At 35.2% G+C, this 18,372-nt stretch overlaps 1 protein-coding gene across 1 annotated transcript; it reads right to left on the bottom strand.

Moving 5' to 3' along the window:
- Positions 1 to 33: 33 nt before the first annotated feature.
- Positions 34 to 16,899, bottom strand: LOC132266698 (uncharacterized). Its single transcript, XM_059767666.1, has 25 exons — positions 16,635 to 16,899; positions 15,860 to 16,021; positions 14,792 to 14,957; positions 14,523 to 14,639; positions 14,310 to 14,446; positions 14,061 to 14,220; positions 12,997 to 13,064; positions 12,386 to 12,484; positions 12,173 to 12,288; positions 8,858 to 9,032; positions 8,657 to 8,767; positions 8,495 to 8,573; positions 8,226 to 8,384; positions 7,972 to 8,094; positions 6,266 to 6,387; positions 6,101 to 6,183; positions 5,900 to 6,024; positions 5,618 to 5,738; positions 5,395 to 5,532; positions 3,208 to 3,304; positions 2,975 to 3,100; positions 941 to 1,033; positions 745 to 850; positions 257 to 600; positions 34 to 172 (listed from the first exon to the last, which is right to left on the bottom strand). Exons 1-24 carry the CDS (start codon positions 16,788 to 16,790, stop codon positions 344 to 346), a joined length of 3,096 nt encoding a protein of 1,031 aa, XP_059623649.1. The 5' UTR covers positions 16,791 to 16,899; the 3' UTR covers positions 34 to 172; positions 257 to 343.
- Between the last annotated feature and the right edge of the window lie 1,473 nt (positions 16,900 to 18,372).

Here is an 18,372-nt window from a genome sequence, read left to right as displayed (position 1 = left end):
AAATATAATAAGCTTACAACATAGGGAGAAAAAAGTAATTATATAATATCTTCTAATTACTCAACCTCGGTGCTTTAAGAAAATAAATACTCCTCACAAACCCTTTCCCGACCTCACCAACAGTTTTTAGCATGTCAATCAAATCTTTTTCTTCTTCCTCTCGTCCCCGCTTCTGCAGAAAAGGAGGATGGATTAAGGTTACAAGCAATTGTCAACTGCTAAAGAACGAAATTTGATGATAAATATCTAAATATACCTTGGAACAAGATCTCTCCAATGTCAAACCTATAGCATCACCCCCCACGGAATCATACCAAACCTTGAACGTGCTAGGGAACGCTTTCTACAAATATTGTAGAAAAAAATCAGCAAGAAAAGCATTGATGGTGGAATTTAATATCAAAGAGTTTTTTTTTTTTTTTTTTCTCGTAAAACTTGCCTCCAGATCCCCCACAAAATATCTCTGTGGATCGAAGTCTACCATCAACTTATCTTTCAACTCCTCTAAGCTCCTCAACTCCTCTAAGCTCCCGTTTGTGCCAACGGGTAAAATGAAGGGATGGAAGTTCTTGCTAGCATTTCCGCGGACCACATGCCTCCCTACGAGATATGTCAAGTTATGGGACTTTATAAGTATCACCTTATGCGAGTTCTAATACCAAAACAATGGCGAGAGAGAAAAAGAAAAAGAGGGAGGAGGGGGTTATAACTAGATAATTAACATTACATTCCAAAGAATAATACCTTGGTTCATTTCAGAGGGAAAGAGAAGCCGTTGGGGGTAAGGTAATCTGTCCCTGTGGAGAAGGATAACAGCGTTGTAATTGTTTAAAGGAGTTCGGAGAAGGCACTGCAACCCAAATCACATAAAGGTTATTTGTCAGTACTACAAATATAAGCAAAACCATCGGCAAAATAACACGCAATATGTCTCACTCACCTCCCATCTGTACGCATCAACCTGATCACGCAAAATGAGTGTGGTCAACAAATTTGCACTGCTTCGTGCATAGGCCACCAGTCGTCTCAGCTCCTTTACATTAACAGTAACCAAATGTCAATTGTGAACAAAAAAGGCAGCAAAGCACTCTATCCATACAAACAAACTATAAAATACTGCGATGTAGGTTTAAAGTGCAAGCAAGTAAGCTGGTTTCCTTTGAACAAGATCAAAAAAGGGATTCATAGCTGATCAACTAAGCGCTGCACTTTACCTCTTATCAGTAAATTTTACAATCACTAGCTAAAACAGAACAATAACCTTCATGACTATGTGCAAAGCTCAAGCCAACCCCAAGTCTATGCTCAATAATTTATGATTTTTCCAAAAACATAAATCAAATCGATTAGTCCCCGTCGGTAATCAAGAAATATTTCCAGATTTAATTTTAAAATTTTCCTTTTTGATTGTTTATTCTCATGTAAATGTCCTTTCTCAAATTCTAATAAACAAAAATACTTTTAGTGTGAAAAGGTTTAAAACGTTTTTATTTGATAAAAATATCCCCACTCTGTTGTAATTATACTATTATAAGTGCTAAACCACTAGTGGGGAATCCAAGCATAATAACAGCATTGATTAATTGTTGGCTCTGCCACTAAAGGATCAGATAGACGATATTCGTGTCAATTAATCAGCATATCGCTGCTTAATTCAACATTCATCTATGTTAACTAAGCTTGGATCAGGTGTCGGGTATTAAATGTGTTCAGATGTCCGAACTGTTTCAGCCCTATCAAGTAAAACAAGAGCAAGGGTGCAAGTCCGGCAATATAAATTAAACAGAAGGGTGGATCTTGGAGACCAGCATACCAAAATACAAGGGGTATATTTGCAGAACGATTAAAGTAAGAAGATGCTATTAGTCCAAATTAAACATTACCCCTTGGTTTTCCTCGTCCAAATCACGAGAAGACCGGTCTACAATATTGACCATCCAATAATTCAATGACCCTCTTGAGACGATGAATCAGCACGAAGTTTAGATGTTTCTCTTTCTTCTTTGTCCTCCCAGATCCACCATGGCTCTGAGATACTTATTCCACGGTAAACATTGCCCACAACCCACATATACCATGTAGACATGAGTTCTTTAGGGAAAATGAGGACTCCACACAACAAAGATTCAAATATCCTAAATCCTGCATTTTGAATTTGGATAGATTTTCCATACTTTTTCAACTTTACACGATCAAATACGACAAACCTTGAGCATTAGAACTAATTTATTTGGTGAATACCATGTGAATAATTGATTAATCAGTACACAATTTTGACACCCCCATACCTCAGATTTCAGAAACTGTAAATTTTAATTGTGAGATGAACTTGATTATTGTCTTTATCTTTAATCAACATTCATTGTTTACATATGCACCTTTGAGATCCAAAAGTAGGTGCCAACTGTTGTCCTGGAACAGTTATTTATGAAGACCATATAAAATAACTAGATCGCGCATCAACTGCCCGAACCCCCTAAGCATAACAGAGATGCTGCTCTTTTTACTCGTGCTACATATTATTCCTCTACAGAATACTAAGAGGCATAAGATGTTGCCCTGAACTTTAAATGATTTAGCTTACCTGTTAGCTTTACATTTGTGATCAAGTACAACGTCCTTGTGCCTTTGAATTGAACCAATTCATTTATGCATTTTTTCCAATGACATACAGGTTCAAAATTTTGCCATTATCATGCACTGAAGTTATAGATTGCATCTTGATGTATAGCTTTAGCTTATGACTTGAGATTTTATTATTGCTTCACTACCTTTTACTTTTATTGGTGCATAATCTAGTCAAATAAAATGGTACAAGCATAAAGGAAAAGCCAAATGTCAGCAAAATTGTTATACAGGTGATAGCAAAGCAAATGATAAATAGTAATCCTAATTAACCAAAAAGTGAAGAAAGAATGATTAGCTTCATTCCATAAGTGATTGTGACTTAATCCGGAATGAATGAGCTACTCACCGAGGAGTTCGGTGATGATCGAGTCCAAGCTTCAGATGCCTTGTCATAAGCTGTGGCCAAGAACATGGCCGGGTTTAGATTTTGCGTGCTTTCTTGATAAGCTTTTCTACTTGACAAAAAATTCTCCTATCCAATTAAAATGCAAGTAGTTCAGTTAGAAAGGAGGGAAAAAATGATAGTCATCTAACCAACAAATAACTTTGGTTACTAATCACTCAAACTATGTTACTCACATTGATCTCTTTTTCATCATCTGGAGTCAAATCACCATTTATATCAATATTTAAAGCAGAGTAGGTCCAGTCATACTCTGACAGTAACCGCAAAAACCTGTCAAATACGTATAGAAAATATGAACATTCGTTATCCTTATAAAGACTAGGAGAATTAGAATTCAGTCATAACTTCCCATACAGAAATTAATCATATCCACCTATTCAAAGACAAAAAAGTTTGCTAATTGAAATATAGAAAATTGAAGTTAACAGAAGTATTTTTCTTTCAATTTAGAAAAGCAAAAGAAGACAATTGAATTGTCAAACTAGTCAACATACGACTCAAGACAACTCAACTCAAAAGCCTTTTTACACCTACTTTACATATGCATTAACAATACACTACACTTCAGGGAAATTGTTTACCCAAAAAAAAAAAAAAAAACACACACACACACACATATATATATACACACTTGAGGGAAGTTCAATCTGGTTATAGCAAAATCAAGAAATTAAATATGAATTTAAGATTGAACTTCAATAAAAATAGAAGTACAATTCGATACAAGTTTACCAGAACAAGAAATCATGTTGGACAAGCAAATAGACATGTTTATATATAACACATATACACAATTACACATACACGTATACTAGGAAAAACAATTACAGACATCATAATATGAATCAATGCTTCTCAATACTGGAGGCTCCAAGCTACCAGGCTACCGCCATCTTAGCTACATTCTTCACTATCACCAGCCTGTCCCCTTGTAGTACCACAACCATTTATTGTCTACATAATGTCACCACCACAACTGCAACATGCCCTGCTTCAGAACTGCAAGTGCCAAAATGAGGCACTGCCAACTGACAGCTAAAGCTATTCGCGTTGACCACACTGCCACCATAGTTCTGACCTAGCGCAGGAGCAGGTGCAGGAGCAGAGAGCAAGAGCGTCAAAATTTAACATATTTATAGAGGAGCATCTATAGAGCGCCTCCCTATACAACGACCATATATGTATTTACTCTACATGATATATGATCCTATTAACTGTTTATAGATTTATGATCATTTTTAATTATGCTTGTCTACAATAATATAACTAAATGAAGGGTTTTTGTCAGATTAAAAAAAAAAACAAACAAACAAACTAGCACTAATAATACCATAGAATGCAAATTGGATTAGTGGCAAAAGTACTTGCTTTTCCTATTAATTGTCACAGATTCCTTTCTCAACTTGAGTCTTTTTATCATTCTAAAAAGAATCAGCATCATCAGATCTGTCAATCATCCAGCCAATCGGACGTGGCTCAAAGTAAATAGTAGGCTGATTGAAAAGTGGAGCTTTTGAACTAAAATATATTGTTAGATAGCTGACTCGCAAGACACAGTGACGCAGTATAACGCTGTGTTTCTGATTGAACATAGCAAATTCACACAGAGTTTGCTGGTTGGAAAAACTAATATGTGAAGTAAAAAATATTGGATTCGTCAATTTGGGGGCAAATGCGCTCAAGTCGCTGATTCGTGCGTAGAGCTTGTGAGATGTCACCCCCATGTGTGAAACATGTGACTAACGTTGTGGCATCCACCACTGCCACTTTCACCAAAAAAAAAAAAAAATGTGCACTCTACTGCCAATGTTTTCAACTTTTCTTTTCCCCCAAATAAAGAGGAATTATCTCCACTTTCACATCACCATTGCTAATATCAAATTCCAGGCCACCATTGCAACACAAGCTCCCCCACCCTCCCTTCACCATATTCAACAAAACCCCCCCCCCCCCCCCCCTCAAAAAAAAAAAAAAAAAAAAACACACACACAACTAATCTAATAGAAGCAATAATAATATTCATAAAACAGAATAATATCAAATGTTCACAGAGGTCGCATTTTATGATAATAATCAACAATAACAACTACCAACAGGCATTGGCCTAGCGGTACAAGGCTCCTACTTCTTAAAGGAAAGTCAGGGGTTCGAACCTCAGTGGAGGCAGTGTGTGTGAGTCCCAACTAGGAAAAAAAAAACACTAACAACTACCATAGATCAAAGCTGAATAATAAAATGCACATGATTTAACTGCTTTTATTTTGTGTGTGTGTGTGTGTGTGTGTGTGAGAGAGAGAGAGAGAGAGAGGTGAGTGCATTACACAATGTATGTGTTATAAACAGAAACTAGAGAACTCAACCTTAGAAATCCTGTAATTCGCGAGCAAGGAGCATAAAAAGGCAGAGGCTTCAAAAAGAGATAAGCAACCAGCAGCTCAATTGCCTCCTCCACCAAGGAAGTGGAAAAAAGATGTGCAGCAACCCAACGTTTTGCGATCCTTCATATGTACATAAACAAACAAGACATGCATAGTTAAGAGAGTGGGAGAAAGCAATCGAGAGAGTATAAACTCAAAATCTCACCTAACAACTGGTCCATATATTGGGTAACGCCCCTGCAAACCATTAATCATACTAGAATGCTGCCCGCGAACAAAAAGCTTCCTATCAGTAGAGTAGACCCGCTTCACTTGATCGCTTGCAACTGAAAATCAGAATACTCAGTACTGCATCAGAAAGGTCCGAGTACAATGATGAAAATAAAGTATTTCTTACTTTGCATTTTCAGCAAGCTTAGGCCGCTCATGGAAAATTTATTGCATCAGAAAGGTTTGAGTACAATGATGAAAATAAAGAATTCCTTACTTTGCTTTTTCAGCAAGCTTAGGCCTCTCTCATGCAAAATTTTGAGACGAAATGCATATCCAGACACAAAGACATCCACATCATCTTCGGTAGCAGTGCATGTCATTCCCCAGCTGTTCTGGAGACTGTCAACTAGCATTATCAGAGAAATTAAAAAGTCCATAGTTATTCTTAAATAAAGACAACTTAATCTGGACCTACCTTTCTCCAATTTTGAGAAGGAAAGCAGATTTAGTCTTCTCAATTGCCACTTCATCCATTGGCCAGTTTCCAGAACCTTCCAACTATGTAAAGCAGAAAAAAAAATTCAAGAACTCTCGGAATTAAATCAGTAATGAGATCATAACAGATCAGCAGCCATCATACCTGAATCATAACTTCCAGGGGCTGTATACAGGTTGAAGTGAGCTTTTGTAATCTTAGATCAACACCCTTTTCATAAGCTAGAGGATGAGGTTCAGGAGGGGACACAGACGTGAACCTGAAAGCTGTAAATATTGGTAAGTAAACAGCATTTTGGTTTAAACTGGATGATTGTATGGGTAGAAGGTCGAAGGTGATTGTGCAGCTTGGTTCAGAAACATTTCATGCAATGGATGTGGATGACGAGAGAGTAGCATCCTTCCTTGAGACGCAAGAGGGAGAGAAGCACATAAAGGCTGATAGGCAAGTAAGCGGGATACTGAAACCATATTTATGAATCAGCAACAACCGAGTAAGGAGGAGCAGAGGGCACATAGAAGGGGTAGATAAAGGGAAGGACTCATTGTGATGGTTGTCGCAACTGGTCTTGATCCGTCCGTTGGTCCACTATAAGAGAGAGAACTTTGTACAGCCAAGGATCGCGGCTTTCATCCTTTTTTATTAACACGGACAGAAAAGGTCTCCATATGATAAGAAAGTATGCAGCGTGTGGTCTATCTGACTTCCGTGTCTGGTAAATTGACCAAACAAGCAAGAAAAGCCCTCTAAAGGGATTGTTGTCCTTATTCAATGCAAATGCCAATTCGTGGCTATCCTACTCTGACTCTGATAATAAAAGGCAGAAGACTAGAAGTTTAGGTGCGCAGAGAGAGGTCCTCTGGGATTACTAGTGCAACTACAGGAAGAATGTACAAGGTTGTTGAAAGACGGGGTCTCTCAAGGCCCAAAAAGCCCAACTGAATATATATTATGCTTGTTTACTCGTAAAAAGTCCCGGTCTGAGCATGAGGGCTTACAAATAAAGCTCACATTAAGGGATGCCCCCAAATCTCAAGCTTCGAAACTCACAGGCCTGACAACAGAGAGGATTTGGTGAAATCAAGAACTGTGATTTTACATACTGGTTGCTTCTCCCCCCCCCCCCCCCCCGGTTTGTGTGTGTTGCGCACTTAGTGTATGGAGTTGTATCAATATCAGGAGAACTGCTTAAGATTTAATGTGCTTTGATAAGCTTCAGATTTAATGTTCATTGATATCATAATTTGATAAGCTTTGTCTGAGTGCAGAGAAGTAATTGCAAATTTTAGGAATAATCATTATCACTATCATCATATGGAAAAATAGGATTCATGTAGCCAATCCCAAGTAATTAGAAGAAAAAAAATATTGGGAGTTGATTTATCATCAACATCTTTGCCTTTACCCCATATGAATGCAGTGGCCACATGAATAGGAAAAGGATTGCCTACCTAACACCAACCCACCTCTATGGTAACTTTTAGGAATATAAATGATATTTTCACATCATCGCCATTTTTATTATATATATTATCATCTCTGTTAACCAATATATGTATGAATTAGTTATGACAACCCTTAACCTAATCACTTCTACAGTTCAACCAAGAGTATCCACAAAAAGTCAATCAGTTATAACTTATAATATGCTTAAGCTTAACAGCATGGGAACTTAGTAATCAAAAATCAAGAAGAAATTTGTACGCACTAGATAACTTTATTTAACACTAGGTATTAGTTTGAAATGAAAAATGATGCCTCAAGTTGACATGTTTCAACACAAATAAGGCAGCAAATAATTCAAAATCATATAATAGAAGAAAAGATGGGAAAAGGTTGAGAAAAGAAACCTGGGTCAAGAGGCTGCACGCTAGATACCCTCAAAGGAATGTCATTGAGAAGGCGTAAATGTTTTGAAAGAATTTCAAATGCTTCAAGCAAACTTCCAGTAAAAGATATAGGATCTGAAAAATCTATTGGGAAAAAAAATGGAGTTTGAAAAATCAGTACATTTTGCCATAAATAATTCTAAAGTAAATAACTTGAAACAGACGGAAATGAAGAATCCAAAGATTGAAAGGAACTAGTGACCAGGACGTGTTACCTCCAGTGCCATGAAGCAAACAAAAATCAAGTTGATCTGCAATGTGCATAACATTTCCTTTTGACAAAGAAAGATGCCGTAACAAGACATGCTCAGTGATGCTTTTTATGATGAGATGTCTCTTCCATCGCTCTCTTTCCATTTCCTTGCATCCCCAATCTACCAATTTTGGATAATGCGGGTCATAAATCATCTTAAAACGCGTAATCTGAAATACTGGTAGCCAACTTAAGTGCGCGCGCGCATGCACACATACATATATAACTTACATGTACTTTCCGCAATTCTACCATCTGTAAACCTTCGAAGCTCTGCCTTATCTCCCCAAAACTTCCGGAATTTGAGAGCCTAGTACAAAACATGATTTGACATTAGAACTTGATTAAAAAGACATGATAGGAACTAACAAGACAAATTTAGAAGTCAGATACCTCATCTTTATTCTCAGGACTTGGACCAATGTCAACCATTCTCTGAGCATTCTCTACGGAGCTGACTGAGATTCCAATGAGCAATGCCTCTCTATCAAACATTGTTAGACCCTATAATTATAAGTTAAGTAGAATAAGTTGACAGCATATAGATCCAATGTATCACAAAATATATAGAAACTCAATGCCTGGATGCCATACATCTTCGATATTGCAATCTGAAATGGTGTTACTCCAGGTAACACGGACAAACTTTGCTCTATCGCCCAATCCTTGATGCATTAGAAAATGCACCTTCTGCTCATACAACCGCCAACACTCATCATCCAAGCAAAATCCCAATGCATAAACTTCACTGTTTCCCTTCAAGTTCAATCTAAAAGAGCAAAATAACAAGAAAAATTGGCAAGAATGATATACAGCTGCGCAAAATTAAAAAGCAACAATCTAAGAAAATTAGAAGCATGCAATCAACAGAATGCAGTCAATGTACCCATGATGCAAGCATGTGACAAGAATAGTGTTCCTGCAAAACTTAAAAGTTATCATGGAGAGAAAATTAGAAGCATTTAATCACTAATTTCGATGCAAAACCTCATATTTTATTATATGCAAACTCTTTCATAATCTTCAAATATTCAAATTCTTTAAACCTTCCAACAACAATCAGTCAAGTTAGTAAGAATTTAAATGCTACACTTTTTAAATGATGTACTTGTTCCCTTTTTTATTTTTGCAGTTTCAAAATTAAGCTCGGTGAACTTGACCAAACACCACCTGTTTGCAGACCAGGTGCATAAATAACAAAACTTTGAACCAAATTTTAAAATCCAGTAGTCCATTTTGACATCACTCCGATGAGATAGCTATTACACCTAGGGGTGCAACTCGGACAGGTAGGGCTGGTTTGAACGGTCAACCCTAGCCCAATTTTCTTTAAAAGAAAAGCTGCCCAAGCCCAGGTTGAACCCAATAGGAGAGCTAGCCAGAGAGCGATCATGATTGACCAGTTGGTATCTAATCCAGTCAAATCGGATCAATTTTTCACAACAGTTCAGTTCTTTAAAATAAAGGACCTTGCAGTATTGCACACATATACACATGTATATAAGGTGAATGGGAAAGATCCAAGGACCCAAGGAACACAGAAACTCAATGTGTATATAAACAGACACATATGTGTCTATACCCAAAAAAACATATATATAAGATCAATAAGACATTGAGTAGGGGTGCAACTCAAGCCGATTGAGGGTTCAACTTAGGCCAAACATAAGTTATAAAAGCTTCAACCCAAGTCTAACCCAACCTAACTTTCAATCCAAGCTCTCTAACCTGAGCTCAATCCACGTTCAAATTTTTATTTTTAGATTGAGCTAAAGTTAGAAAAATCGAGCTGAAAATAAGTTATCTCAGATTGGTTTATGGTTAGTGTTGGAGGATTTAAATGTTAAAGTTATATCCTCTATAATAGCTTAAGCTTTTTAGAGTAGATGGTGGTTAACAGTTAGATTACTCGTAAGCATAAAAAATCTAAAAACTTAAGGTAATTTTCTAAAACATAAAAACAAATTCTTAGGCAATTAATTGTCCAAACTTTTAATATACAATAAATTAATATTTAAAGAAAAGGAAGTAAAGGGGAAAGGGTGATCATAATTTTTTTTTTTTGATAAGTCAAAAGGGTAATCATAATTTGAAATATATATAATATAATTATCATGGAAAATTATAAATATATATATATATATATATATATATATATATATATATATAAAATTAAAAAAAAATTGAAAAACAAAACTAGGATTTGGGTTCGTGTCAGGCCGGGCTGCTGACACATCAACCCAAGCCCAATCCTAATTGAGTTCGGGTGAGATTTTTCAACCCAAGCCTAACCCTAACTGTAAAATGGTTGCCCAAGCCCATGATAAAAAAGGGGCTCAGATTGCATTCAGGTTGGCCGACCAAGTTGCACCCCTAATTACACCTAAAATTTTCAATATGCTGCCAGTCTCTAGAATGAGCCACAAGTCAATTCATTTTCTTCTATAAAGTCTCCAACTCCAAAAAAATTGAATATGCAGAAACGAAAGCTGGCAAACTCTATCCAAATCCCTTTGAACTGCTCAAATTTGGCTCTAAATCCCAACTGGCATAAGTTTTTTAGATAAACTTACTATGTATAGAATCACAATTTTTTTTCCTGAATGTATAGAATCATATTTTTATTTTGTGTAACTATGAATTTCCAAGGTGGATTGTGATTTAAACTAAGTAGCTTTTGCCCATCCAAGTATGTCCTAACATGAAACTTGCGAAACTCGATGTCATTTAGGATTCATTTTTAGATTTACCCACGGAGAATCACTTTTATATCTAAATAGTAATTTCAATATGTAATCTTATTAACTGTGCATAACAAGTAATCTTATTAAAAGTTCCTATTTTTCTTCTTCTCAAAAACAGCATGTATTAATGAGTGAGGTGAGGTGAATAATTTAAGTTCTGTTCCATTTGTAGTGGTGTTAAAGGAAGAAACTCTTCTTGGCAGACAGTACAACTCAAACGCTCGTTAAAACTTAAACATCAGCATTGTGCTGAATTTACAAAAATAATCTTCTCTTCTCTTTAGGGTTTGAATCTCCTTTTCTAACATTTAAAAACAAACACTTGAGCCAGCTTTATTTGCCTTCACCATTATGACAGTAATAGATAACATGCAAGGACTATTCCAGCCTTTCCAGAGATGTTCATGCTCATCTTAAGGTGCTTATATGGTCATTATACAAAATAAGTACTTTCATATAAAGTTCTTCTCAGAAAACACGTAATGTGGAAAATATAAAATGAGGACATTCAAAAAGACAATAAGGAATTAGTCATATCTTGATTAGATAACTGATTCTTGAATCACAACCCCCCCCAACCCACCACCCCCCCTCACAGCACCTCATATTGGAGGGAGCAATTGCCCTCACTAGAAGTAAGGGACAACAAACCTTGACAACATATACAATAACAAAACGGGTAACCAGGCTCAGTTTTAAGAATGGCGGCTAATTACCATTCACAATACTAATGACAAAACAAAATCTTGGACCACTACACTCAGTCTAATGGATTGCATAAACCGACACAAAAGTAGTCCAAAATAGAGTAAAATGAAGGGAAAAACTTGAGTGACCAACGCCAAAAGAATGGTTATTTGGGAGTTTGGGCTAAGATAATGATGACAGCTTGCTTAGCTGTTGCATCTGAAAAGAGTTCATCAGCACATTTTGGATGTTTAAAAATGCCACTTGGTCTATATTGACTAAAATATACTTGGTTGATACTTGATACTACCAAACCAAGCAGTAATGAAGAAAGAAACAAGTAAGAATCACAAACACAATCTCAGAAATAAATTGCAAATTGAGCTGATGAGATCTTAAAACAAAATGAAGGCAAATTATTGTCAGTTTTACATTTCTATGACAATGAGCAGCAGTGACATGCAATAAAGTAATGTACCTTATGCAATAGTCGTATTTAGCAGCAAAGTCGATCTTGGTCATAAAAAGTTCATCAAATCCGCCATCTCTACATTTATTAATGCAACCAAGTGTCAAAGCAGCTTCATCCCGGAGCTGGATTTTGAAAAAGATATATAATTTTGAAATTAGTGAAATTTGTCACAAGAGCAGAACTTGCAGAGAAAAAAATCCATGTACTGGCAAAAATTACCTCTAGAAAACCACTCTTTGTCATGCGAAATGCCCAATTATATTCAGCAAATGGATCACATACAACTACTGGAAATGATTGTAAATATGTCTTCCTTTCCTGCACTCCAAGTTCAGAAGAAATATTGATACAAGCTACAGTGTAAAACGGGAAAGAGCTAAATCACGTGGGAAAGAAAAAAAAAAAAAAAAAAAAGAGTAAGTGGCAATTGTGGAACTAAAGAGTTGAAAATCCCGTAGAACATTTTGATGTACTTCACAAAAGTGAAAACATATCATATTAGCAAAGAAAGCACTTTTAAGCTTCTTACATGGTTTGACCTTCCCATCAAAATCAAATTTTGTTTTAAAAATGGTCCCAATTTCCGTATTTGGTAACAATGATTTCCTCCCTAGCACTCAATATTTTAAAAAAAAACAATTTAAGAACTGAATGAAAGTGAAATTTTTCAGGGGTGGAACCAGAGCTATATAAAAATTAATATAAATAAATAAATAAAACATTTATGATGCCCCTGTACACAAAATTGCCACCTATTCGGCAGTCTTTAGTGAATTCTCTTATTAAAGAAAAAAGATAGAGAGAAGTCAATATTAGATTGATTAACACACCTCTTTTGAAGTAGTCTGTACGCCTTGAGGCCGAAAAAGAAGCCCACTCTCCCATACTTTTGAAGTGGCTGAAAAAATAATTGTAATAAAAATTGTTGTTATAACCTTTTTATAGCATGAAAGATCTAGTCACTAGTTGAAAAAGAATAATCACAATATTGTAGTTGCCACAATAGCAGGGAAATTCTATTTAACCCACAACATGATAAGATATAGCATCTTAATATTTATTATATGTCCCACTTCTGGCTTGTGCTTCTCCTGCAGTAACAATTTTGCAGTGAGAAAAACGAGAAGACGTAAATGCAGTTCAGTACCCTAGTTTCAAGGAAAGTTTGACACATCACAGAGAGAGCTTAATCTACCAGTCAATATTCATGAATGTGTCAAGTGTTAGATGACAAAGTCTATGACATTGTTAGGTATCTCTCAGAAAAAAACAACTTGATACCAGGGTTCTAAACTTAACGGTACATCAATTTCACTCTTGGTTAAAAAAGAAGAAAAGTTTCAGTGTCCCAGCATCTCCAGAATGTCAGGAAGATATGAATGCGTAGATGAATAATGAACCAAGGTTTAAACCCCTGTAGCTTTGATTTAAAATACAACACGGTCCTTATTCAAAATGTGTCCCCCATTTTATTGCTGCAATTAATTTGCATGACGAAGGAAACTGACATATATTCATAGTTGACAATCATCACTTGCCCTTGTGAAGGTTCACAGCCTAGTCAATGTCATTAGATAAGGAATTTGATTATTTCATCCCATCTAGGTGCTTAAACTGTACAATCTGCAATAAAACATTATTAATATCATTTTCATGGTTTGATGATCATTTGTTGCCAGTGTTCCGTGTCCATTATCCATAGCCTTTGAGAATAAATAAGATAATATATTCACTTATCAAAAAATAAATAAATAAGATAACATCTTCCGCAAAACTTAAGTGGTTCTTTCATATTGATTTTAGGGGGTGTACAATATCTACATATTGATTGAGCGTATGCTACACAAGTAAATCAGAAATATGAAGGCAAAAAAACAAGGAAAACTGTACATACCAATGAAGTCCAATGTGACTCGAAATATCTGCATTGCATTCATTGAATTGTTAATACAGTTCCTGCTGGATTCTGTGGCAAGGTATGCTACTATGACAGAGATTAGGAATCCACTTAAGCAATCATGAGCATATATTGAACTTCTTTGCCGAGCCCATACCTACATCATCATGAGAAAAAATTCTTCTCATCTAGCAATATGAACCTATGGCATCAAATTCAAAATTGCCAAGTTGTCGAGAATCATACTTTCAGCAATATTAGAGCCTCTCCTAGTTCCTTCCATCCGAGAAAAATTCTTCTGATGAAGTCTGAAAATTTTTCTAGGAGCATGTCCTCTAAAATGCTACTATTGTACTTTGGTGTTGCTTGAAGAACGCCCTCCTCTATAAATATTTTAGTTGAGAACATTACCACAAAGTTCAAGCACAAACATACGAAGAACCGAAAACAATATTCTACCTTGCTTTAGAGACCGGACATTGTTCCGCTTCAAGTTCAACTTCGAAACACTAAACAAGGATGTCGCGGTGGGAATTATTCTTACAAAAAACCCAGGAACTTCAACAAGCTTCATGGCTGCAATAGCAAAAAGAGTTATAACGAACATACAAGTATTATTGGCTGCTACAAGGACAAGATTAACTAATAATAATAATAATAAAATAATAAATTCAACACAATAAATTAGGAAAAGCATAATTTGAATATGATGTTGCAGAATTCCATACCTGGAAAGACAGCCAATACAGGTTTTCTAGCCTCATTCTGAAATGTGGACCATTCAACCTTTTGAATTAATGAAGAAGATTTTAGATACTTCTTTATTATGCAGAGATATAGGCATCTTTTAGCATGGTATCGATGATTCAAATAATCTTTCTCATGGAAACATTCCTGCCACAGGGTGAAATATTTCAACAATATTAAACTATATAATCCAAGTGTACAAATAAATCTTTAAAAAAATAAAAAATAAAAAAAAAAAATAGCCTTAAACTAATGAGAAAGGAAAAAAATCTAAAAATAATAAAGTAGTTTCTGTAACACTACTGTTTGGAAGTTCATGTACCCCAAATTTGTGTGATCCTTCAATACTCTAAATGAGCCCATCTGTGATACCATAAATATTACCACAAGACCAACAGATTTTCCAAATTCTGTACTGAAAAGATACTTCTCTTAGTGGTAGCCAATTGTGATCTTATAAAAAATTATGTCACAGTCGTTCAAAACATGGGTCAGTGGGCGTGTATCATACATGCCAAAAATTAAAATAGGATAAATCATGTAAAAATTGGCATGATGCCATCATATCATAATGGAAAATAGGGCCCACGACACTCAACGTTGACTGAAGATATCACATTCTTCCACAATCATTTTGCAAATTCAACAACCAATATGTAATTTGTTCAATATATTTGACATCAGTGTATCTTCCAATATCCTGGTTCAATACTCTTTTGCAACATCATTGCAAGCAATCACCTGTTCATACTCGGTGTTGTCATCCAACTTAGTAGCTCGAGCAGGAGATAACAGGATGATTAGACGTGTGCTGATTCAATATTTTATTTACAAAAATTAAAAATTAAAATTAATTAATGTTGGTCTGACAACATTAACTTATCTATTAAACCTCATACTCACTGTTTCAACTTTCAAACTTTAAAACAATGCTTTGAATTGATATTCGATACAAAAACAAGTTACACCCCATGTTGCACCACAGTGTTCTGTTTTTGTTATTCTTAACCGTTCGTGTGCATTAACATACTAACATGTTGAAAAGTTACCTTTGGCATTCGAACAAAAAGATCCACATTTACATCCGGCCTTGTGATGCAACGCATTGAATAGCTACCACCAATTTCTATAGATTTTGGCTTCTTGAACTTGAATTCAACTTTGTCCGCCCCAATGTCTCTGACAAAACCCGGTGCCACATCAGCCGAAACCTACCAAATATCAACACAGCAAACATACATGAATTCATCGCTTAAAAAAGAAAAAAGAAAAGAAAATAAACTTTGAAACTTCACTCAACTAGACAACTCAATTCATTGCATTATCTTAATTATCCAATGAAATGCGCTTAATAATGTAGTTTAATTGTGAACAAATTCCACGCAGTAAGATTCAAGTGAGGGAGACTTCACTTATCACAAAACACTATTCAGTAAACACTTAAAATTCAAACAAGTATCAAAGAAAATCTTGATTTACGAAAAATTCAGTTCATACAATTTTCATAACACTAATCACTAAACACTTAAAATTCAAATTAGTATCAAAGAAAATGTTGATTTGCAAAAAATTAAGCTCATAAAAATTTCAGTGCTTAATTTTCAAACATCTTCTAAGCTCAACATCAATAAGTATATTAATTCAACTCGAAAAATAAAATAAAAAATTGAAAATTTACTCAACTAAACCTAATAAGTACATTAACTCAATTGAAATAGGTGCTTTTTTAGTATTGCTGTAGTTAAGTTTCAAAAAAAAAAATATTCTTCCAAAATTTTCTCAGTAACCAAAAAGAAAGACACAAGTTTAACAAAGAAAGAGAACCTTTAAGTCTTCAGGTATTTTATCAATTGCTTCTTTAATGGCCGAAACGGTGTCATCTACGAGCTTAGTTGTTGAAGCAGAGTAGTCGAGCTGGGCCTCCTTCAACAGCTCACGCACCTTCAAGCTCAATGGATTCATATCCTCTGCTGAAGCCATACTCGCTCCTCACTTTCGGCACGAACTCTCTGGTTAGGGTTCCTAGAGAGAAAAACAGAGGAGCGAGAAGAACGATGGCGGGAGGGGAGAAAGAGAAAGGGACAACCAGCCCCAAAACAATTATTAGGTAACTCTGGTCAAGGCCGATAATGGGCTTTGTCTTGAAAATTTTGGGCTTCATGCCAAATTAGCCCAATTTTAAAAAATAAATTAAAAAAATATTAATATGAGTTATACAATCTACTGCAAGTACAGTGTGTTGGACTATTAGATTTTGGGCGTGGCACCACTATGTTAGTATTTAGTTAGTATACACGCTCAAAATACGTTATCTAGTTATCAATAAATTTATAAATTGGCCCAAATTTTTTTAAAAAATAATGCATTATCTTTGAATATACTAATAATATGATTTACACGACATACTCAATATTACGAGACATTGGAATCTCGGTCCAAGGTCAAGCCTGGAATCTCGGTCCAAGGTCAAGCCTGACCCGACCTTCGTCTACCCCAAGCTCAACCTGACTCAGATTGGTGACAAAATAGAATTTGTATAGGTTTTTTATAAAGGTTAATAGTCTCATTTATTTTAGTTTTTTCAATCCATTACTCACAACTTCTCTAACCAAACTGAGAACTCTCAACTTCTCATTTGAGACCCAAAGTCTCTGCAAGGAGACTTGAAGCATCAATTAAGAAAAAGAGATCATATCTATTACTTATAAGTCAAGATATGTTTCTAATGAGACTCGAACTCTTTACTTTTTATTTAGAAATAAAAGATCATATCATTTGACAATTAGAAGACGGGTGAATTCAATAGTATTATCATTTGTATCACGATCATAACTTTCGCAATACAAAAGTCAAAAACATCTTTGAGTTATTGAGTTAGAAATATGGAATTTAAAGGAAAGAAACAAGAAACAAGTTAAATTCTATTTTATATGAATCACATCGTTCACAAGAATTCAATTTTTTATTTTTTATTTTTTTGTTACAAATCATCACTCCTATAATACTTAAATTTAAAAAATTATTTATAATAATTTTACCCTATGCTAATTTACGTGGCTCTCTTTGTGGCATACCTTTTATTCAAATTATTCTTCCTCTTCTTGTCTGTATTACGTACTTTTTTCATGGGCCTATTGGACTATACTGCTTTAGTGTCGCCCCAGTCGCTAGTGATACTCTGTTGGCCCATATGGTTACCAGGATGTATCAATTGGGATGTAGGAGTAGGACCCACCTCCCTATTCTTAAATCGGAATGGGACCCTATCCTGTTATCTGGGCCGAATGGACACGCAATGCTTAAGTTTTATATATATATTTATTTACATATTAATTAGTGGTTACAAATAATTCAGATCATATAATAATTTTTTTAAAAACAGATTAAATTATTTATTAAGTTCTAACATCTTTTTCGTTTTTATTTTTGTAATTTTTATTTTTTGTTTTTGTTTTAAATCTCTTCATCTCTTTGAGAATCCAAAACCAACGAAGAAAAATAGGAAGAGAGAAAGAGCTAATTTGGGTGGTTTTTATTTTCCAATTCCATTCCTTTCTTTCCA

The sequence above is a fragment of the Cornus florida genome, unplaced genomic scaffold, assembly GCF_030987335.1.
Source record: "Cornus florida cultivar Cherokee Brave unplaced genomic scaffold, ASM3098733v1 CherokeeBrave_3.0.0_Hap2_Chr07, whole genome shotgun sequence".
In the NCBI taxonomy this organism is placed as follows: Eukaryota; Viridiplantae; Streptophyta; class Magnoliopsida; order Cornales; family Cornaceae; genus Cornus; species Cornus florida.
Note: the sequence above shows the minus strand (reverse complement) of the source record. Positions and strands in the feature narration are given on the sequence as shown.